At 40.5% G+C, this 23,430-nt stretch overlaps 2 protein-coding genes across 2 annotated transcripts; one reads left to right on the forward strand and one right to left on the reverse strand.

The window, feature by feature from the left end:
• Positions 1-97: 97 nt before the first annotated feature.
• Positions 98-19,781, forward strand: LOC139819751 (uncharacterized). The gene is made up of 10 exons (XM_071789422.1): positions 98-452; positions 11,549-11,640; positions 12,053-12,226; positions 13,454-13,695; positions 14,011-14,163; positions 15,737-16,121; positions 16,611-16,761; positions 16,956-17,529; positions 17,642-18,447; positions 18,670-19,781. The coding sequence occupies exons 2-10, from the start codon at positions 11,598-11,600 to the stop codon at positions 19,013-19,015; spliced, it is 2,874 nt and encodes a 957-aa protein (XP_071645523.1). The 5' UTR covers positions 98-452; positions 11,549-11,597; the 3' UTR covers positions 19,016-19,781.
• Positions 19,782-20,062: 281 nt separating this feature from the next.
• On the reverse strand, positions 20,063-23,375 carry Tsp2a (tetraspanin 2A). Its single transcript, XM_071789455.1, has 5 exons — positions 22,953-23,375; positions 22,121-22,318; positions 21,482-21,658; positions 21,203-21,388; positions 20,063-20,985 (listed from the first exon to the last, which is right to left on the reverse strand). Exons 1-5 carry the CDS (start codon positions 23,037-23,039, stop codon positions 20,908-20,910), a joined length of 726 nt encoding a protein of 241 aa, XP_071645556.1. The 5' UTR covers positions 23,040-23,375; the 3' UTR covers positions 20,063-20,907.
• Between the last annotated feature and the right edge of the window lie 55 nt (positions 23,376-23,430).

The following is a 23,430-nucleotide window of genomic DNA, read 5'->3' on the forward strand; positions in this document are numbered from 1 at the left end:
TTACACGGATTATTTTGGTATCAATGTTCAAGTATCTCGGAGTATCACAAAAATGAGAAATTCAGTACTAAGGAAATATCAAGTTTGTGAAATATTTTAATGTTATTGTACACAATGCATGTATACGTGATATCAATCGTAGCGTAACGGAATACTATTAAATCTCACGGACTTCACGCGAAGCACTCCGCGAGTACTCGGCGCGACGTTAAGCCGAATCGAATCCGTGTCTTTATCAGCGATCGGCGATCCGCGCGGCGGTATCGTTTGCGGTACTCGCCAAGTGAAAGCAAGCTGCAATCGTGCCGGGCCCCCGCAACACGGTCCCGGGGCCCGTGCAGTCAGTCCGAGGTGAGCTGAGAGCTGGCATGCCGAGTGCCGTGCACCGCGAGTTGTCAGCGTGTTGAGCATCTCCAAATCAAGCACGGGATAATTGCGTTCCGCGCGATCCGGTACGTAAAGAATAGACGGACGTTCCACTCCGTTATTCCTGTCAAACCCCTCGTGTCGCGTGGCGGGATAACTCTCTGTCACGTCTTAGTGCCTGTGTCATTCAAAATTTATATATTTATTCGTATTTTTAGCTCAAGATATGTGTGTGAAGCAATAATTATATTTAAACTTTATAATAAGAGAGTTTAATAATATCTTCTTTATACATACATATATATTTTTCTATATTGCACAAGAGAATGTTAAATTATCTTAATTACGTAAATTATTTTATTTACGTTCTCTTCCTGTACAGAGTTTCGGTCTATAATTTTTTAGACTTTCAAGCCTACAAAATTTTTAATCAATCTAATTTATATTATATGAAAATATTTTTATCGCTGTTTTTTAAATCTGATAAATCTAAAATAAAATAGTTTTATTGTTTCTCCTAATATCAGTAAAAGTTAATATTGGCACTTAGATGATTCTGCGCTTCTTTTTAATCGTGTTTGCAAGAAGAGGCAGGTAATCAATTAAATTCAATTGTTAATGGAAGCAGCTTCAAGGCGAATATCTCGCGGAGGCGTTGAGAGGCGCTTGAAACAATTCGCATTATTTATTAAGCGGAATTGAAAAGCGGCACCAGTTTCAAATGCGAAAAATGTGGACTAACAATAAGATTGATTTAAATTTCACACTCAGGAAATGTAATCCGGAAATGATCAATTAGACCGAAGCGAGTCTTGCGAAATTTGAATCTCAAGGACATTGGGCTTCGATTCGCGTTTCTTTTTGCCAAGATATGTTAATCGGAATCTGGCAGAAATTTTACCCAAAATAAATTTAAAATACTCTTCGGAATACACGTGCGCATGTCCCGCGTACACACATCCCATTCTTTGGCTCGCGAAAGATGTTCGAGTTACGCGCAACTATCAAGGCAACTGATGAATAAAGAATCGTGTCACTTTCATGTAAGCTGAATACGAGAGAAAGCGCGCGAGAGAGTATTCGTCCGTATCTACGCTTAATTTGTAGGAGAAGATGATGCGACGAAATTTTCCAACTAGAGAAGCAAAGAAGGACACCAAATCGAACTTAATTCTGTCGCGAACTTTCGACGCTAGAAGAGATCGGACTTTTAAGGCGAGTGTTTTGATCCACTTTTTCTTTAAGAACTCTAAAACGTCCGTTCAAAATAATAAAAAAAAATCTTTTAAAAAATTCTCATTTATTAATAAAAAAATTAATTTAAATTAAAAAAGCGATTAGCGAGAGAATAATACACGATAATTTGTTTCATTTCTTGATGTCTAAAAAATTCGTAGTCTCATAAATTTCGATATCCTATATGTACATAATTCAGAATTTTTATTAAATTATGTTAAAACTTTATTATCGCGACAGTCGCTCTGATGAATTTCTAATATTATAATCGTGACTCAATTTATCTGGAATCCGTAGAAAAAAAAGAAGACCCAATACACAGCAACAGGCGGAAGGATTTATCAAGAGTTCCCGTTTTTATGGGTAAAAACAACATTAAACAAAGTGACATTTCTAAAATATGGCCCCCGGATTAAAGTTTGCCGGCAAAAAGAGGACCGGCGGCGGATATTGTGCGGGGCACACGCGTGGATCGCAGAAATATTTCTTACGAACGATCGCGCGCCGTAAACGGACTAGTGAATGTCATCCTCGTCTCACGATACGCCTGATGGGAATTTAGTCGCATCCGAGACGGCCGAGATGCAACAAACAAAGCTTGCTACCGAAGTGAGATTTTTGAGCGAGTCACTTTTGACCTTTAATTCAAAATACGAGACGGATCGGATGGCTACTCGAGAAAGAGAGACCATGTCACGAACTGCTTTAAGATCATATGCTTTAATTACACGACAATATACATATTTTATATTATTATGCACGTCGCAACCACGACATTTGTTAATTCTTTAGGACTCGAGACATTTAAAAAGGGGGCTTTGTTCTTAAAGAAAATACACATTGAGCAATGTTTATTGAAGAATGTTCATTAATGATTGTCCAATTATTAATTATCATTGTTGTTAATTGTTAAGAAAGATAACTAATAATTTGGATAATAATTAAAAATAATTAAGATATATATTAATAATTCTCTCAGCTCTGTTGAAGCTGTTTACTGCCACTCGCTTGACGCATTCCCAAATAACACATGATGGTTTCTTATATATTTTCTATAAACAGTTATAAAACACTAGATACATTTAGGAAACATGTAGGTAATAGAAAACATGTATGATCCATCGCGTCCGTCACGTGCTACCTGGATAGTAGTATCGCGCTTGACTATCGTCTTGCATAATCGAGATGTGACCTCGACGAGGAAGACAGTGGACACCGTCTATATCTTGTTAGCTGTAAAGCTGAGCGAGATTCAAGTGAAAGTGTACAACCGTTTGCACCGTCTATACGTTCCCTACGGCATCCTTGCGCCGAGGTACTCTCCTGGTCGTAATTGGGATATCGCTTATATTACGTTGCGTTACATTACGTGCGCGGTACACCTGATTTTGCGGTATACGCGCGAAAAAGCGGGAGTCACACCATCTCGATTAGCATATTTATGAACAAAGTCACTTTCACTCAAATCTGATAAGCGAACCTCGAAGGCACAGCTCTAGCTTTCAGAATCGTAACGCTCGGGAAACATTTTTTTTAAATATGTACAAAATATGTCCATACATATTTTCTTTTTCTTGTATATAAGAAAAATTATTTCTAAACATAACAAACATAACATTTATATATTATTATTTACAGATGCAATCATAGATGTATAAAAGTGACGTGAGATTTAAGAAGAAAGTGGCAAGACTTCCGATTTTGAGCTGTCGCTTCCGAGCAAAACAAATTTCGATTAAATCCAAATGTATAACTCCGTTCGCAATTATAACTCCGACGAGAAGTGGACTCTTTAATCGTTAAGTACGCAGCTTTGCATAAATGCAAAACGACTTTTCGACGCTCCGTGTACTCTCTCTCTTATGAAGTTTGAACTGAAAACGCCCTGTTTTGCACATCTGTAAAGGACCTTCTCTGGCCTTTCCGATCTTTTTTCCTTTCTGGATGGAAAAGCTTTTCTGCCCCTCCCTTGAGAGGTAATATTTTTTTTTGGATTCCTTAAGCAGTCGTTATTTAAAAAATACTCACGAAGCTCTGAAAAATTGCGCGTTTAAGGGTTAAATCTTATATACTTTTCACTCTAGATTATCTTGACGCATTAATTTTCAATCCAATTTTTACAGTTCACTCGCTCCCGTCTGCGAATCTCGACGCGTTACAAAAAAGTTCGCGAGACTCGGACTCGCGGTCGCTTTCCGACGTCATTCTTTCGGCGCGCCGAGCAGCTCGATCACGGTGATCGTTTCCATTAGGGGGCCGGCGATGGGGAGCGATTGCTAAACGGACATTCCTGAGAAACTTTAAGCTTTGCTTTCTAAGCGAGGTTCCCGGTCACGTGCGGCCAGGCCCGGTCCGCGGTGGGTATTTCTGTTCCGACACGTGCGGCATGTCGCCCGCGCTCGTGATCTTACATGCGGGGTCCTTACGCGCGTGACGGCGCGGCGTGGCTTTGCGAGGGCACACGTTCACTGCTCCCGTTTTTGCACGCATATATGCCTCGATACACTTTTACCGCAGCCTCGATCTGACACGCAGTCCTGTGCGATAATGCGAACCGTGTGATTACCGCGAAGGGCGTAATTACGGAACGGAGGAACTGTCGCAATCGCCCATTGACCCTGAACGTCGCGCGGATTTTTTTCCTTTTTAATTAGAACGGATGAAGTCGGATCTAATCGAAGCTTGATCTTGTTTGGATCACCGCTCGTCATAACTGTCATAAGTCTTACCACCTTCTCTTGTAGCGAATTCGGTTGGACCCACTAGTGCGCACTGGTGCATATTAAAGCCGTCGTACACAAATTAACGTAAAGTGTTTAATATAAACGGGTTAAATCACGAAATCCTTAATATTTTTTATTGTTCTACTTGATAAATATGTATTAGGTATTTTATCAGTCGAGATATTTGCATTTTACTTTAAGATTACAGATTGCATCAGTATACAACGGTTTTAAAAGGCACCAGTGCGCACTATAGTGCATCCAACTGAATTCATTATTAATTTTACTGCTGCTTTATTGCATGCTTATGTAACTTACGTAATTTTGTTTATTTTTAAGTTGTGTAAACCTAAAGGAGGCCTAGAATCTACCAGTTTAAAGTCATATTTCTAATTGATTTATATATTAAGTTTTTTATAACAAAAGAAAAGGAGAAAGCTAAAGAGATATCATTTATAATTCTAGATCTATCAATTTTATCTCACAATCAGATTGAGTGACATTTAATTCGATCGCGCAATTTACGATTCTATATCTTGTTTTATGTTCGATGGAAACCCCGCAATTTTACAATTCGTTACTTCTCGATCTACAACGCTCTTTCGTCTCGAACGAGACTCGATCGTTGCGCGGTAAGCGTAATTACGAGCTGGCGGCTCGCGCGTTTTCAACACGATGCTCTCGCGGGAACGGGTGCATTTTTATGCCCCCTTAATGCAGTTGCATTACGTGTGCATTTGCGCCGGTGGAAAGTTAAAATAAAACACGCGGAACACCGCACGTGCGCGCGCGCTGAGGGTTTCCGAGTGAAATCGCGGGGGCTTCCGCTTCCGACTCGATCTTGCCGCGCGTATCGTCGCTTAGATCCACCTAGATCCGCGAACTGGGGAAAGAAATCGGAATCTGGGTCGATCGGCCGCGATCAGGAAGCAATTAAGGAATAGTCAGCAACCGCCGTTTGCCATAAACGGCAGATAAATTTACACATGTTGCTAAATCGCGTCCGACTATCTCAGCAAGCATTTTTCTTTCTTTCTGTCGTCCGACGTTCGCGGGATATCTCGCTAATAAATTAATAATAAGTTTCGTATAAACTATCGGAATATACGGAACGTACTCTCCGATTGATCGTAAATCAATTTTACGTTCTCGGAAAAATTATCATATTCTTATCGCGCGGGAAGAGTCGTTTCCCTTGAAGCCTGAATTAAAGGGTGTCGCGTTGCAAAATTCCACGAGCAAACGAGGCATGGTCGGTTAATCCTTCCGTTGCCAAATCGCGAACAAATAATCGAAACGAGAAGCGCGAAGTCGCATATACCGCGTCGCAAACTGCGTTTGGCCACTTTGTCATCCGTGAAAATAAACCCGTCCTCATTTTGCAAGTCCGATGCGCGCGAGGGAGTCGCGATTTAAGAACGTAGTCCCCACAGATTATGCGCGCGTTCTCCTTCCTTTTCCTCGTCGTTCGCACGAGCGAGCGAGCGAGCATTGCGAGCGATTCTCGCGGATTTCGCAAGCGCGACTGCCTAACGACGGGGTTCCAATCCGACGCGGTTTTGCGGTAAACTCCGACAATCTCCGCAGCGGATATCGAACGATTCGTAGGCAAGAGGATATTAAAATTTACGTCACCGCTCTCTGTTATCCCGCCGCAAGTTTTTAATGTCTTCTCGTTTCGAGTAACGATGCCGATTTAATAATATTTATTCGCAAATGATGCCACACGCGCAATATTTTAATTCGCTGGCGTTTAATACAGTCGCTCATATAATATAATCGACATCTCCGATCTTGAAAACGATCGTTTTGAACGTTGCGTCATTGAGCCATTCCACTGTCATTAATTTAATTATATTATAATTCAATTTTGTTCCACTGTAATTAATTTAATCGATAGTTCGAAGTATGTTTCACTTTTATTTTGCTGAAACACATTCATTGAGCTTCAAGGTGATCCTTAAGGAGGGATTAAGAAATTAATAGGCGGACGGACCGTGAGGAATAAATTAAGAAGTGATGAATTAGCAGCCGCCGAAAGACCGTGAATCTTCGAGGGATCTTCTTTACATCTCGACTATACTGGTGCCCGGTGGCGGACAGTCGCGCGACGCAGGACGTTCAATTAAAAATAGTCGTCCTCGGGACAAAAGTGAGAAAGAATCGCCGTAACAAAACCAGCGAAACCTCGTGAACGGCCATGATCCTCCCCGGGAAGGCGAGGGAGTCGGAGTCAACGTCCGCCATTCGTCGCGATTCGAAGATATGAAATCAGCTTTCCGTTTCCCTATTTTAATTCCAATCTCACTTCGTCGACGAATTATCGCGCGACCGATGACTATCTCGTTTCCGAAGCGAAGGAAAATCCGGAAGCGGATGAGACTGGGGGGGACGCGGAAACGTTACGTGACAAAGAAGCTCGGCGATATTTCAAGTTTCAAGAGAATAAACGGCGACAGATTAATGCCGACGGCGTTTGATTCCTGGGAAATGAGCGACGATGGTGAGGCAACGTGAACGAGGATTCTCTCTCGCCTCTCTCGCGGAGATTTAACCTTTTCCAGCTGAAAGATGAGGACGAAGAAGAAGAAAGAGCCGCACGCATGGGAAAGTGTTTTCCCGAGAATTCTCAGAATCTGCCCGACCGCTGGATCGTGATTAGATTTGTCTAATTGTAAGATCGTCTCGCTTGGCAGAAGACGCGTGTGCAAATAGATTTCATCAGACGCATGTAAATTTATAAAAAAAAAATTGCCGTTCACGGGGATTTAATCGCCTCGTGGAAGAGGAAACCCATCTCTCTCTCGCTCGTCTCAATCATGAATTTTATCTACTTCTAATCGATCCTACTTATGGCAAACAAAAACGGATATCTTCGGTCTTCCATAATTTATTTTATCACTCTTACTTCGCTTATCTCTGAAATAAAGTGATAGAAAAAACACAAATTTGCCTCTGCGAGCTTCACAGCCGCCACGTCGGTTCAAGCGAAGTACGAGCAAGTATGCGGATGTAATTTCGCGCGACGTTCTGGAGATGCTAACGAATATGCTAACATTTTTCAACGCTGTTACTTATGCTAAGTGGACACGTTTGATTTATTGCGTTTTCGGATCATCTTCTCACGCCGCTTTCGATATATTATCGCTCAGCGACAGCGAGAGTGACGTGTCCAAAAGGGGAGAAATAACTGGGAGGAAAACTGATTAACATACGTCAGCCGAGTGAGAAACGTGGAGCCTTTCGAAAGCGAAACGAATTGCTCGTAGGTATATACCACGACGAATCAACACAAAGTGATATGTCAACGGTAAAAAGTTTCCATTCCGGAGTTTCAGTTTTATATGTTCTCTGATGGTATCACGAATTTAGCGTCGAATGTGGGTACAATAGTAATAACGAATAAATAACGAGTAGAATCTATGTTGCCTTAATGAATACACCATTTGGGTCAACTTATTATCATATTCATTACTTATTTCAAGTGATCGAATCATGTACATTATTTATTTTGACGACGACTATTCTAAATGCAAATTACAATTTATATCTTTGCATCAAACTCTTTATTATCGATCTTCTATCGAAGAAAAAGAGATGCCAATTATTTTGAAAGGTATACCATCAACGATCGATGTATGTTTATTATTTATTTAACTAAAAAACAACTGTTTAGGCAAACAAGCATTTTTCATTTCCGGATTAAGGAAATGTTAAGTTCAGGGAGACGAAAAATCGCGTCGAGAGCATCATTCGCGGTTTCGCATCCGCGCGAAGGGAAAGTGCCGAAAACATAACTGTAGGAATGCGTAGGCAGTTGGTTCCCGAGGCCCGGTCGATGGGGAGCCTCGGGCTGACCATGATCTTGAGCGATCGAGAGGACGAACGTGCTGTTGATGACCGGTTTTTAACATATTTCGAGACGGGGCTTTCGCCCAGATCGTTACTCTTGACCACGAAATTTTCGCTCACGGACATAATAAATCTGTTGGTCTTTAATGCGTCGCGACGTTCGGCTACTAATTTTCCCGAAGATGGGGGCCTCGCGACAATGAGAAACTCGGCGATACTTATATTTCCGTTTCCTCAATCTTTTGACTGCTCTGTTTTAGACAGTCCACCATTCACGTGTAATTTATAATCTGAATTAATTCGATAAATTAAATCAGAATGTAACGAGACGTTATATAATTACATGTTAAAAAAGTACAACAGCGGAGAGAGAGAGAAAGAGAGAGTTCAATTCCTACGGAGTGAAGTATAAATTATTTTTAAACCGTGAATCATTAGATTAGTGAAGGTTTCTTCTCTTCGCGCGTCACTGGAATATTGCATTGTACATTTCGCGATTCTTTCCGCAAGAAAACACATCTCGATCGCAAGAAAGAGTCGCGCGCTATGGGAAAGGGTTCACTCCGAGTGCTCGACCGAGATTTATAACCGCGTTGCAGCATGGTATTTCTTTTTTTACAGGTCATTACACATGCCGCGCACGTACGCGCGTATATACGATAGAGCAGAATAGAGCGAGAGAGTATAGGGCCACTCCTCTTTTACCTTCGCGCGAGTTGGAGAATGACTCGTCGTCGTTGCCCCTCGCACCTTGAATACTCGCAGTGATTATATTTTCGGCTGTGCTTTGTCTCAGCCTCCGCTATTTTCATTCACGTAACACGTACGAATCTACGAAGATTTTATTAACGAAAGGACGGAAAAACATAAAGGTACAATATATTAATTACATAAAATTATATAATATAGAAAATATAATACGATATTAAAATATTAATTATTATATAAACGCTCTGCATCGTTACATCTTTAATCATTACTTAGGCTGCGGTCTACTTGACGCTACAAATGCTTTGGAGCGTTCTTCTTCTCCTTCTTTCTTCATTGAAAGAAAAGAGAAGAGGAATGCTTCGAAGCATTTGTAGCGTCAAGTGGACCGCAGCCTTAAACGCAGAAGCATCTTTTCTATACTTTCAATTATTTCACATAAAGATACCGTTGACGATCGATAAATTAATATTGATCTCTTTTACAGTGTGGGATATAGGTTCTCCATTCGATAAGTTGCGTACGGTTCGCGAATTCTCGCCGTATTTACCTCGCGAGAATAATGCGCGAACCCACACGTACCCCATCATCAGAAACAGTTCTCGCGATAGAAGCGTTATGCTCGCGCTTTTCAGTTTCAGCTGGAGCCGTTATTACAGCTTGCCGCGAGCTCAATCCGCGCCGCGGTCGTGAGAGAACACGGGTGAAAGGAGCGATCTCGCGATTCCGCGATGCTGCGCTACTCCGATTCTCTCCAATTGCGATTCTGGGTCTCCGGGAAAAACTGCCGGATTGAAAGACACCATTCCTCCGCGAGAGACTCCTGCGACGGAAGTAATATTTTGCTTCGGGTGTACGAAAAGGAAAGCAGCGAAAGTGACCGTCGAGAGGGTTCTCGCATGAAAGACACACGTAAAATGAATAATTGAAAAAAGTTAGAACATGCAAATTATACAGCGGGTAATCAAGAATTAAGAACGAAAGGGTCTCCGGTGGAAGGAAGTCGATGACAAAATCGGCCGGTTTCGAGCGGATCTTTCGATTCGAGGCTCAATTGCCTCGAATTACGATCTTCATTCTAGGCTCAATTGCGAGAGTACATGATTGGAAAGGTAGAAACGACGTCTTCTCTTCGACAGCGTTGTTCAAGGTTGCTGTGGCATAGAGAAACGTCCGGGACACCCCGTATAGCGATCAGCGATGTAACGGAGCACTTTGTAACGGCGCACGACAAGAATGGGAAAAGCGCGCGCCGCGCCGCGCTTTTCGGCACCGCCGAGGCGTCGATCCGGCCCCCTCCCGCCCCCCGGATTCGAAATCAGATTCCAGTCGTGCCTTCTTTTCCCGGAGGCACGACTTAGCATTGTTTCGGGGTAGAACGATTATTAGGCGGCGGCGGTTGCGCGTTACGTAACGGATTTCGTCGGGCGCGGGCACGGGCGCGCACTTTCCGCGCCGCGATTGTGTTAGCGCCGCTGTCTTGCGTTTGCCTCACACAGGATGTTTTCCGAACGGAGCTCATGCCTCACAATGCTCATGCTCGAGCAGATAGCGATCGGGCGAGAAGGAAATTTTTTTAACTTGCGACATGCTCGATTGCCTCACGCGATCGCGAAATCGCCCCCGCTTCTTTTATCCGTTTCGCTGGCCGGCGAAATTAAAATTCGACTGGCAATGTCAATGTTTTACGTGAACGGAACTCTTATCTTCCGTAAAGGAATATATGTCGAGCGAATAAAAATATCGAGGGATATCAAAAGCAGGAAAAGACCGTTATTAAAATGTCTTATTTATTAGGATAAAAAATTGAGAGTGAAATATTTGAAGTTTATTCAAATTTCAATTAAGCAGAAAGAAACATTCGTTAAAGAGGAAAATAATATATTGTAATAACAATCGAACAGGTTTTCATTAAATCCGCAAAGAAATGCGCGTCGATGCCGCTGTCTGTTGAAATATTTCTCTTCCGCAAAGAGACAGGAATGCGTAAATCCGAGGACAATCTCTCGAGTAGGAGATTAATGGTTAGTAATCTCCATGAGAGAAGCGCGCGCGAAGATAATCGTCAGGATGTTATTTCTAATAAAGCAGAATCCGCCGGTATTTTTACATAACCGTTGATTGTTAAAGGGAGAGGAGAAGTAACGGTGCTTTGCAAAATAACGGCGGTAATACGTCATATTTACGCGGCTGATGTAACGCTGCAGTTTTTATCCCGTCCCAAGAGATGATTATGAGTGGCCGATTGCACGTGCGACTGCAATAATTGCGTAATTGTCTGAGAATTACCGCTCGATTCTCCCATGATCGTAAAGAAAATATTATTCCGTATCAAAGTATACGATAAATGTGTAACTCGCAAATTATTTTGTTCTGTCGAATCGTAAAACATGAGATACAATTATAAGTAATTAATATAAATAATTGAATTACACGTGTATCTTCGCGATGTTTTGCAAGAATATTTGTCTATATTCCCATTCACTTACATTTCGGTGATGTGATAATATTTTTATCGTGTACACGACGCGAAAAAGTAAGACTGTTATAATGGCTAATTGGCTATTATATACGGTATGCACACTAAGGACATCGGACTGTCACACTGATTGTGAAAACGATTTTTTTCTCATGCTTCTTTTTCCCTCATTTGCTTCTTTCAGATTCCGCGAGATTCGTGTGTTCGCGTAGGATGAGAGCAGATTGAGCGCAATGACATCGAGATACTTCGTGTTTGTCGCGGCTCTAGCGTATGGTGAGTGTAATGACGTCATCGCTGATAAATGCAAAATTTTGAGCGAAGCGCTTCTCGTTTCAAGGCCTGCCGGAAATCCTTCGATCGACCGCGTCGCGAGCAGAAAGTTGCCGACCAAAATCGGCCAAAAAGGATAACGTCTTCTTGTCCTATCAATTTTTCACTAATTTCCTCGGACCGCTATATGAACGTTATAGATAAGATAAAATTGCATTAATATTGCTCGATAGGAAAGGACCGATCGCTTTATATCTTTCCAAATTATTTTACAGTACACTTCGTATACTATAAAAGTATAGTATAATTCGTTCACGAATTGTACAACGCGTTTATATGGTAATACCTATTTTTATAATCGATCGTCGAGCGGGTTGTAAAGTAAAACAGATTTTTATGAGAGCATTTCCTGCAGTTGCAGTGTCCGCCGCGCAAGTTTACAAGAGCTACCCGGAGGACGCAGCCGCAGCGATCGAACCAGCAGCTACAAATAATGACTTCGTCACCCAGACCGTCTACGGCTTTTTGGACTTCACCACGACGATCGGCAACACGGTGATGGTCTTCAGCCCTCAGAGCGCTCCTCCAGGTAACGTCTGCAAAATTTTACTTATTAATTACACTCGGATAATTATATCAGATTCGTAAAATTTGAAATACAGTGATACTATTGTAATAATAATTAATAACATTATAAGAATATTATAAGTAAAAATGTTCAAAATTGTTAAAAGTAAAATTTGTAAAATCATAATTTTAATTTGAAGTAAAATCAATTAATTAAATCTGCCTGCCGAAATTGTCAATGTGATGATTATGTTATCAAATTTCATTTTCTTTTAAAGTGCGACTTGTTATAATCATCCGACACATAAAATGCGTCTTGCTTAGCTATTAAATTGTAAGAGTGTGAAGAACTATCGAAAAGTTCCAAAGAGCGAGTTTGCTGAGAAACCAATAGCGAGAGCTCTGTCGCAATCGGCGAAGCAGAAGATTCGCAATTGGTATTCGTAGCCATGAGGTGTCATGCGATTTTGAATTGTGCCAGAAATTACTTTCTAAGCGCGATCGACACCTCTTTGTTACGCCGTGCTCGTTCACGAGACCTGATCCTTCGTGTTACGAGTGAGGATAAGGCCTTGAGACTTTGAGGAGTACTGTTTACTCAAGGTGGGCCTTGGCGAGGGGCGTCGGGGACCAATCTCTTTAGCATGTCGCTGTCCGGGTCCGCGTATATATCATGCGCATTGTTCACTCGTCATGACTCTTTTGTCATCTTCTCTCTCCTTGACTTTTTAAACCATTTACTCAGCACGAAGTTGCATGTTTTCATTTGCTTCCTTATCTTCAAATGAAGATATAGAACCTGAAAATGTAACCGAAAACGAATCATTTATACTTTATTATACATATAATTAATTACACTTATTATATTACGTGAGAAAGCTGCAATCCAAAATTAATATTAGTTTAATCACTAAATGGAATAAAATAATACGTTGACCGGTACAATTAATAACATAATATAATATAATGTACACTTATCAAAGAAATTAAAATATAAGAATGCGATTTAAATGTGATAGGGGATTAAAATAAGAAATAATACGGTTGACGCACATAAAACTAAGAGTCGAGGGAAGAGATTTCCACATATTTTGGTGCCTTTCTTCCTAAAGGATAAAAAATTTGGTGAGGCCTTCGGCGCGGGTGTTGGCCGTCAGGGTGTGCTCTTTTAGTTTCGTTTTCCCATTCGGCCTCGTGGAATCGCGATCTTTATTCTCGTCAGGTATGCAAATGCGGCGTTCCTTTTCAGAAGGAGGCATCGGGAAGAAGATCACGTCCTCCACGCCGGCGATTTACACGAAGCCGACGACGGAGCAGCAGCCGAAGAAAAATGTCCCCGACATCCAGCCCAGCAAGACCCACAAGGCCGAGGATCAGGGCGGCGAGACGAAGAAGCAGATAAAGGGCACAAAGATCGTTGTAAATTCCGTGGTCGAGCAGAACGGGGTGAATCCGTCCGAGAACGCCGCGCCGAAACCAACGAAGAGCCAGGTAAGAACGGGATGACGCTATGCAGGATGTCCTGCCATTATATATTACGTCAACACCTAATTTCATCGACTACTTTAATTGAGGTCGACTTTTTTTTTATAAATGTCCTTAGTCTTTTGATATGTAAGAGACCTTCGTAAAATAACTTTGACATATATAACATACAATAATTAAATGTTTCAAATTCTGTCCATAATAATATATTTAAATGATGTGCATTACGGTTTGATTTTTTAGAAATTAAATTATTATAATAACTTATAAAACATTGTGTATTGAGAGAAGGCGGCGTAATCATTTAGCATGATTCCTTAGGAACTAAGTAAACAGACGAAGACACCCGTATTGTCATCGGTTGTTCAAGTACGTGCTAAAGATGAAACTCCAGGCGTGAAGAACAATCTCGCCGAACCGGAATACGATTTTCTCTCAAAGCAACCGACGGAAGTGATCGACGAGACGTACAAGGTATGTAAAATGTGGATCAGAGAAACGATTGAAACCACGAAAATAAATCAAATGCTACGTAAATGCCATGAGTTATTGGTTTCCTCGTTCGTGGAACGTCAGAATATGTAACACTTTACACGTTATTTAATTTTGTACTGTGTTGTAGAATTGCTATACCTAACAATTACGTTTTACGCCTTTTTAATGCCTTCCTGGCCTCCTTTTAATATTTTCTAACTAGACCAACTGACTGCCGGATCTGCTTTCTCTGCAGTGAAATAAGTAGAGAAAATCACATATTTAAACACGTAATATTCCAAATTATACGATGTACGTTAAAATAATATTTCTAAAGATATAATATTTCTATCTCTAAATTGATATTTTGACATTTTAACGACAGAATGACATTTTAATCAGTGGTAGTTATTTGCACTTTTATAAGTTTATTTTTATAAATCAATGCTACTCCCCGAAATTTGTCCTTGCTGACTCTTCAACCGAATGAATATCTTACTTTCAAAAAAAAATCGGGAGACAAATGTACTTTTTTTGTATCCTATTTTTTATAATTCTGTTCAGTCTTATATATACGTAGAGAGAAAGTAAAATATGATCTAATTTGTCAGAAGTGTGGCATTGAGTTCTTTCGGAATCCAGCCAACAATTTCGCACTTGCAAGATCCGCGATTAACTTTCCACGCTAGATCAGTCGCAGAGGTAGGAGAGTCAGATATCCAGTTTATAAAAGCGACATTGATCTTCGGCGCGCGTGAGCCGGAGCTGCGAGAAATGAAAATTGAGAATCTGGTTTCGATACCGCTAATTGCCGCCGCCAAACCGGATCGCGTCGCTAACGTACGAACATCGTCGTCCGGTACATATATATAAACGAGTTCCGATCGCGTTCTAGCCGACGGAAAAATGGGTCATCCGGCCAGCGAGGTGAGAAGGTCGCGTGCGGAAGCGATGCACGGCTTCGCCGTAAAATTGTGCAACGTACCTACTGCATCCCGACGAGCGACTTTCACGTATAACTTCGCGAAGCCGCGAAATTATACGGAATAACCGCGTCGGTGTAATTTTCCGCGTGCCGTAATCGATTTCCTAGCCGATCCTTTCTAGATGCCTCCCCCGCGTCCGTCCCTCGGCCATGACGATCGGCGTGAAAGTCCGATCCGATCCCACCGATAAATCGGTTTCGCCCGCGGAGCGCGACGCACGCGCTTTTCCAGCAGTATTTTCCAGCATCACAGAACCTCGAACGTCTTGTTGCAAATCGAATTATTATTTTATTATATTTTTCTATATATAATATATATTATTTTAATATTTTATTATGACTTTTATCACGTACTCTCTTCTCTTCCCTCTTCTTCTCTCTCTCTCTATTCCATTAGAAATTAATTTTAAATGTGCAACTTATTTAAGTCCTTCTCCCGAATGTTATTAAAAGTTTGAAAATTTGCACTAAATTTAGAATGAAAATTATTCCATTATAATCATATTATGCATGTTTACTGTAAAGAATTATCGTCATAATCTCCGATGATATAGCATCCATTTTTAATACAATCCTGGTTTTTGGCAGCTGATCAATCTGCGACCGTCGTCGAAGGCTCCTCACAAGCCGCGCGCAACCCCGCGAAGGGATAAGGAGAACCCAACCGGGCTGGTGACCAAGCTAGGCGGTACCATCGTGAAGGACGGGCTCACTACTGTGCACGAGACCAGCGTGATCGGGACCTACATCAATGGCAAGTACGCCCAGGTGCTGCAGAGCTCGTCGAGAATCCTAACGGCGCCGCTCGCGCCGGTGGCTGAAGGTAAGATTCGGCCCTCCAGCTCCAACCGCATCCTGAAGACCATCGGTCCTCAGCACGGTAAGCTTAAGCCTCAGCTGGAACCCACCCCGACCTATCAGCAACAGGAGGAGTCTTCGCTGCCTTTAGAGGCCCTCTTCGACGAATCCTCCGGTGAGTATTCCACGGTATAAATTTTTGTAAATTTTGAAAATTTTATGTCCAAATTCTTTTTTCGCTCAATCTAAATTTGGTATATTACATGATATAATGAATTTTGTACAAAAAGTATTTGTGTCTTATGTATGTAAGTTATAAAGCTGTCCTATGTGTGATAAAAAAATTGTTTTATTGTAATATACAGAAATTTTTTAATCTTTAGAAATAGAAGATTTTACACGTTTGTTTTAATATGTTATTAGTCCCAAAAATTTTAGTTTATTTTACTTTCAAAATAATGTAATTTGTAACGTGCAATTGCGAGCTTAATAATTATGTGAAACATTTTAATCAATGACTTTAATTGTCACATTGGACGATAATTATAATAAAAATAAAAGTCTTCTTTATCAATTTTTTTTTCATTCTCAATAAAATTTATAATATAAAATTTTTTTTATAAATCTCTTGAGGAATAGATTTATTGATTAATTTTTGAATTAGGCATTCCGGTGCGAACGACGCGAAGACCGACCCCCAATAATCCATCTAGGCCCAAATTCCGAAACAAAATCGCCGATGAATATGATAACAGCGAACCACAGCAATCGAGGATTGGAAAGAATCGCTCCAGTACGACGCGTCCGAATTATAAGTGAGTGTCGTTAACGGAATGGCACAATTAAGAGAATAAATTCGTGAATGATCAATAATAATCTTTTCTCTCTCTTTCTTTGTTTTGTTAAACAATCATTAATTTTATCGCGCTATCGTTTTTTCTATAAATTAGGAAACATAATAATTTGATACGAAGCGATTCTCTTTTGACTTAAATCTTCTTTTTCTCAGAAATCGCCCTGCGACCACCACCACTGAGGCGCCCATCACTCGTCGTCGCAGCAGTTTCCGGCCGAACAGTCAGTCCGCTATCTCACCCTCGAAACAGTCGACGAAGTCGAAGAATAATGACCAGCCATCGTCGACGCCGATCAGTCTTCTGCCCAAGGTGAAACTACCGAGGACGCAAGGTCGCTGGTCGTACAAGACCACGCCGAAACCGAGGATCATGATTCGCAAACAGGTGGACGATGAAGATGTCCGAACGTCAACGACCGAGCCGAGTACAGCGGAGTCGTCTCTCGGACCGATCTTTGACGAGCAAGGCAGAGCGACGGCGGCGACGATCAACGTTGCCTCATCCAGTGGCGCCAATGTTGCCCAGAGGAAGGAGTTGTCCTTGACGGAAGACGAATTGGACCCCAGTGAGAGCGAGGATGTGGCCAGCGTCAGCATGCAGGATCAGCAGCATCCTGGAGAACAGATCCTGCCGATGGAGACGCTCAACGTGGAGATCTCCACCGCGGCGGATCTCGATAATATATACTTCGAGATTGCCACTATCAAATCGCCCTACGCTTTCCAGGTCAGCTTTTTTGATTCTATTTTAATATCTATTCATCTATTTGCCAATTAGATGGACAATTAAATTAATCACTGAATTATTTATCTAATAACCCAAGACGTTTTTTCTTCAGGTAGGAACACTCCGAAACACCCGCTACATCACGGTGACCTCCACCATCAAGAAAACTTTCGCAACGGCCGAACCGAGCAGCTCGATCTCGCCCACCGAACCGCTCACGGAGAATATCCTGGCGAACACCGGGGCTGCCTACGAGTCGACTTTGCCGCTGGACTCGTCTGTCGCGACGCTTCCGGCGATTTCTCTGGACGCTGCTCAGGCGACGCCGCCGTTGGAAACGCTGACGGAAACGTTCTCGACGACACAGACGTTGCTAAAGACGCATATGTTGCCGGTGATCTACGCCGGCAACAGTACCACCCGGTTGACTCTGGTGCAAACGTACAACATTGCCCGGGTGGTAACAGCGACGAAGACGTTACCGCCGATGGAGATCTATCAGTTCATTCCAAGCAAGACGCTGAACGAGTTCAACTCGAAGCTCGACGAAGCCGGCAGCGAGCTGCACCTCGAGCTCGACTTCGGCGACGACGATAGCGATGACGAGGACGTGCCTAAGAGGGTAGTGGTGCCCAACAACGACCCCGATGCCGACCTAGACATCTTCAAGTCGGCGTCGCCATCCAAGGCGAAGAGCGACGTCGCGACCAGCAGCAACGCCGAACCTCAGCTGACCCCGGAACAGGCCCAACAGTTGGCTCTGCTAAAATATTTCGGTCAGCCGCAACCCCAGGTTATCACTACCTCCAAACCGGTAGTCACCTTGGAGACGCTATACGAATCGCATGTAATTCCCGTGGTGAACTTGGGGAATACCATCTTTTCGACGCTGACCAGGCCAGTCGGCACCGTGCCTAGGTCGGTATCTTCATCCAAATACTTTTAATAAGCGAATTTTCCTTTTTTTCAAGTAATGGACATTTAAAGAGCAATTTAATAAATAATTAAATATTAATATTTAAAATTTGTTTAATATTATATGCGTCGATCCATTGCAAGTATATTCTATTATATTTATTACATTATTTTACATTTATATTTTCTACCGTGATGCATTATGATTGCATTTCTCTGCTTCAGGACATCCTACGAATACGGCACGTCCACTCTGAGCCCGGTGCTGCAGCCGCAGGTTCCGCAGGTTCCGCAGGTACCGCAGCTGCCGCTGTTCCCGCAACAGCAGCAATTCACGGTGACAAGCGCGCCCATAGTCACCCAGACCCTCGCCACCGTGTCCGACTCGCGGGTACTGAAGCTCACTTTTGGCGCCAAGACCGCCTACACCACCCTCTTCTCCACAAGGGTCGTTCCTACCGAGCTCACCACCTATATCACTAACACGGTGCCGGTGCAGCCGACGGTGCCGGCGTATCCCGGTTACTACCCGGCACCGGTGCCCTATGGGCCCTACCCCTTCGTTGGTTAGATCTCGATCCGATCTTCGACTCCTCCGAGTCCTTCGCAATCCACTTCGATTGCGGTCAATCGCCAGATAGATTAGTTTTCTTTCAAGCTAAATATTAAATTAATTAATTTTTATAATTATATAAGGGAGAAGGTACATAGTTTTTTTTTTATGATAAACTATACGAGCGGTACGATCCTAAACACAACAGTCTTATTTATGTGTACAATGGTTCTTTCATAAATTTTTCTTGATAATTTTTTCGATAAAGGTAGATATATTATATTTCGCACGTATTTTGTAAATGTGTTATCATATATATTGGTTGCCATTACGATAATTGAACAGTTAATAAATAGTGATTTATGATCAATTTAATATTATAATTACGTAAGATTTCTAATTAAAAATATCTCAGATTTAAAAAAAAATTTTAATAAATTTATTCATGCCAAAATTAAAGATAAGAATCAATGTGACAGCGCTGCAAATCTACAATGTCTTTTACAGAGCAACAATTTTATGTAATTGCAATTCTCTAAAAAATCGACCAATGTGTATCGTTGATGTAGAACCTGAAGGGACGCGGCCGCGATTGCAGGCGAAGAAAATTTTACAAACTTACAGCATCGAATTATTCAATATAGCAAAACATCGGCGATGATCGCAATCGAACGGCATTATTGTAAATAAATTATTGACTATAATATATATAAATATATATTGTATATCGTATATTATGTATGTATACTTCGTATTTTGTAAATAAATGAAACGAAAACGTGAATTTACTTATCGCGTCACAACAAATCCACATATCGAATAAAAAAGGTTAGAAAAGATATAAGAAAAGTAATCTGTTAATAAAACGTAAATTAATTAAATGTAAAACAATAAAAAAATACTAACTTTATAATTTTATAAAAGTGAGTACTGTCAACATGATAAATTGAAGGAACATAGAATTTGAAGGGGTTTCAATTTTTCAGATAAAATTGCAATATTATTTCTTGTACGACATATTATAATAAGCAATGTGGTTAGTCGCGATAATGATTAAAATCAAAATTTGATTTAGCTATTTTTTATTCGTTTATTAATTCTTTACTTTCCATTTATCAATATATCATCGTGATAACTTTTACATTGAATATCAGAGATAATATCTCATTTTTAGCAATTGTTGTTCGATTATTAGTATTCATTCAATAATTATTATAGATAGCAACTTAATTTATTTATATATTCTCTCTGTTTTCCATGTAAATCTATTTAAAAATGGCTTTTCCTAAAAATGACCATTAATTTATAAATATAAATCATGCAAGAAAATAGAAATGATGTACAAAACTAAAAAAAATGTTAATGGAAGAACAAATTGGATGTACTCAATTTTAAAGTGAAACGCATGAATGTCGTGAATTAGCGATAATTAAAACGTAATTTAGTTCCTTATAAAACAGTGGTAGGAATATGCGAGTTATTTCGAATCTGAATCCAACTTTAAATTGAGGATTTATTCGAAAAAGAAGACAAATATTTATGTTTGAAAATTGAAAGCTTCAGAAATGAAAAGATACGAGCGCAAAACTACTTATTGCATATCCCTACTGACGATTGATGTCACTCTTAGGGCCGGTTGTTCCAACCTGTTAGTAAACTTCCTAATAGTTAAATCATATATATGTCTTTGTTTATCCATTACATTAGACAAAGATGGACATATGATTTAACTATTAGTTAGCTGACCAACAAGTTAAAACAACCGGCCCTTAGAATGATAACTCGCAAAATTCGCGATTTAGAAACATATAGACTTTATAACTTCCTTTGTTTCTTTTTTATAAAAAGAATTATAATTACACTAATTATAATATGTCACTGTTGCACATCGTTAGATGACGAATTGATGTCTAGCGCTTGAACGTTATGGATTCCTCTTCTTTCTTGATCGCTCGTATCAGTGTCAACGACAGCACCGCTATGATCACCTGCAGTAATTGGAATTTAAAAAAAAAATTAGAACAAGAGCAGCAGAAAATAGAAATTGTTATTTAATATAATTATAGAGAGAGAGAAAGAGAAAGATATTATAGCTACGATGAAATTAATCGAACTGTACAAATTTTAATTCAAATAATGTATATCTTGACGATAAGAAGGAAAAGAGGATTAATGAAGAAAAGAAGGAAAGCTTCTTCTGCTTACGTGAAGCATGCACAATGCCATCGCCAGACCGGCGAGCCATCCCGATCTCGCCTCTAGAAACCAAGACAATTCCTCCACACAGCCGTGATGGAAGGCGTTTCCGGTGACGGTATCCCGGCACTCGGTGGGCAATGGTTTACGCAACTGCGTATAATCTCTGGGTCCGTCGGCTCCGCAACATCCGACCTAACACACACATCCGTCACAAAAATTAATTAATAATCCTGAGAAATAAACACGCGGTTTTTTCCCTCCAAGGGGAGATCAACGTTCCCTTACGGTTTCTTGGATTACTCGCAGAATGAAGCTCGCCGAGTCGTGATGGGAGTTGCTGATAAGATTGTACATGGCCCGTTCGATGATAGGCTGAATCTTACTGTCGTACGTCGAATAATCAAGAATGACCGCCGCTCCGGATAGACAGCAAATGAAACTGAATGCTTGAAGACCCACGTGCTAAAATTATAAAAGTCCTTTCATTTCTACGAATTTCCGTCAAATTTGTTGCAATTGCGGAAAAATAATTTTTTCAATTTTTAAATTAATTTAAAAAAAATCGATTTTATGGTGGTGAAAATAAATGTTTAAATTAAAAATTATATGTGAGGGAAATCTATTTTTGAGAAAGTATGAAAACTCAATCTTTACATATCTTAATTCATAAAAAGAAAACTTTCTGCACAAGATATGTATTATCAATTTGTATTTGAATTAAATAATTAGGGATAATTAAAAAAAAATAATTTGCAACGAAATGACTAAGAGACTTAAGAGAATATTTTTTTGGAGGCACACTAATTTATACATTAATCCGTAAAGGTTTAATTTCTAAGCATTTCTAAGCGTCTTGCAGAATCGATTTCCTCGGAAATGATCTCCTCTCAAGAACTTGCTAGTTTGATTGACGAGCGTTCTTACGGCGTATAAAATCATGATGTGTTCCATAAGCGCGGCGGCGCAGCCGATGAAGGCGATGGCCATGACGAGCACCGAGGCGGCGATCAGCAAGTAAACCCCGATGTAGATCTCGTACATATTCAGGAACTCCACCCACTCCTCGAGCGTCGGCTCGAACCGCATCCAGATCGACAGTCCGAACATCGCACAGCCCAGGATCTTTCGTCGAACGACAAGGATTTTGTTAATTGCATGTTAATTAAGAACATACGGCAACTATTAACCGTGATAGTGCAGGGAGAGATAACATTTTTCAGAGCCTGTTAAATTAGTTGCGAAAATTTATTAATTAAAAATAAACCTCACTATATTTCCCTCCCTCAAAATATCTAATACATATAAATTAAATTTCGTAATTTAATTTAAAGAATTTTTCTATTGCTCAAGAATAAATTAAATATACTCTTAAAAAATTTTTTAAAAAAGATTATATATTACTGTATTTTGTATATCTGAAAGAATGTAATTTATTAAGAAATTTAAAGGAAACAATAGATTATTCTATTGACCAAACATTAATTTCAGTTGAGAAAAACTTTTCTTAAGCAAAAAAGAAGAATAGAAAGGAATTCATGTTTTACGAAACAAATTCTCGATTACGAAGATTCTGTTATTACAAAATGTCTTTCTTTCTCTTTTCGATTCACTATTGTCGTCGGATAGCTTTCATTTTTCATTTCGTAGATCTTTTTTTCAATTCACACTTAAAATAAATCGTAGCATCATATTTCACTATCACGGTGTGAACTTCACAAGACGACGCAATCATCGTGATAAATCCACGCGCACCCACCCATATTATCGCGTTCAAGCAGAAAATCGTGAACTTAATGCAGCCGATCTGCTTCTCGAGAAGCGGTCCGGAACTCTTGACGACCATCTCCTTGCGTCCTGCGGAAGATATCCTCCGTGCGAATTAACGCTTCCCCAATTCACGTAAGGGAGACAGCTATTTCGGGAACGACGCGACGCGACGAGAACGTAATTAGTCGATCGGGAACGTCGACAGGTACCCGTGTATCATCGCCCAACGTTCCGGCGCTTTATCACTGGCAAATACAAGATAAGTGGATAAGAGCGTCCTAGATAAAGATATAACGCATCGCCCAGGTGAATCATTTCATTCGCAGTATGTGTAGTTAATCGTAAATTATTAAGAGTTGTGATTATTAATCAGCAAGGTGCTCTATACCTATGTCTATTTAATCTCGATCGGCCTTTAGTTTCTCCTAAACATTTACATATTCATTAAAAAATCATATACATTATGG

The sequence above is a fragment of the Temnothorax longispinosus genome, chromosome 9 (assembly GCF_030848805.1).
Source record: "Temnothorax longispinosus isolate EJ_2023e chromosome 9, Tlon_JGU_v1, whole genome shotgun sequence".
Classification (NCBI taxonomy): Eukaryota; Metazoa; Arthropoda; class Insecta; order Hymenoptera; family Formicidae; genus Temnothorax; species Temnothorax longispinosus.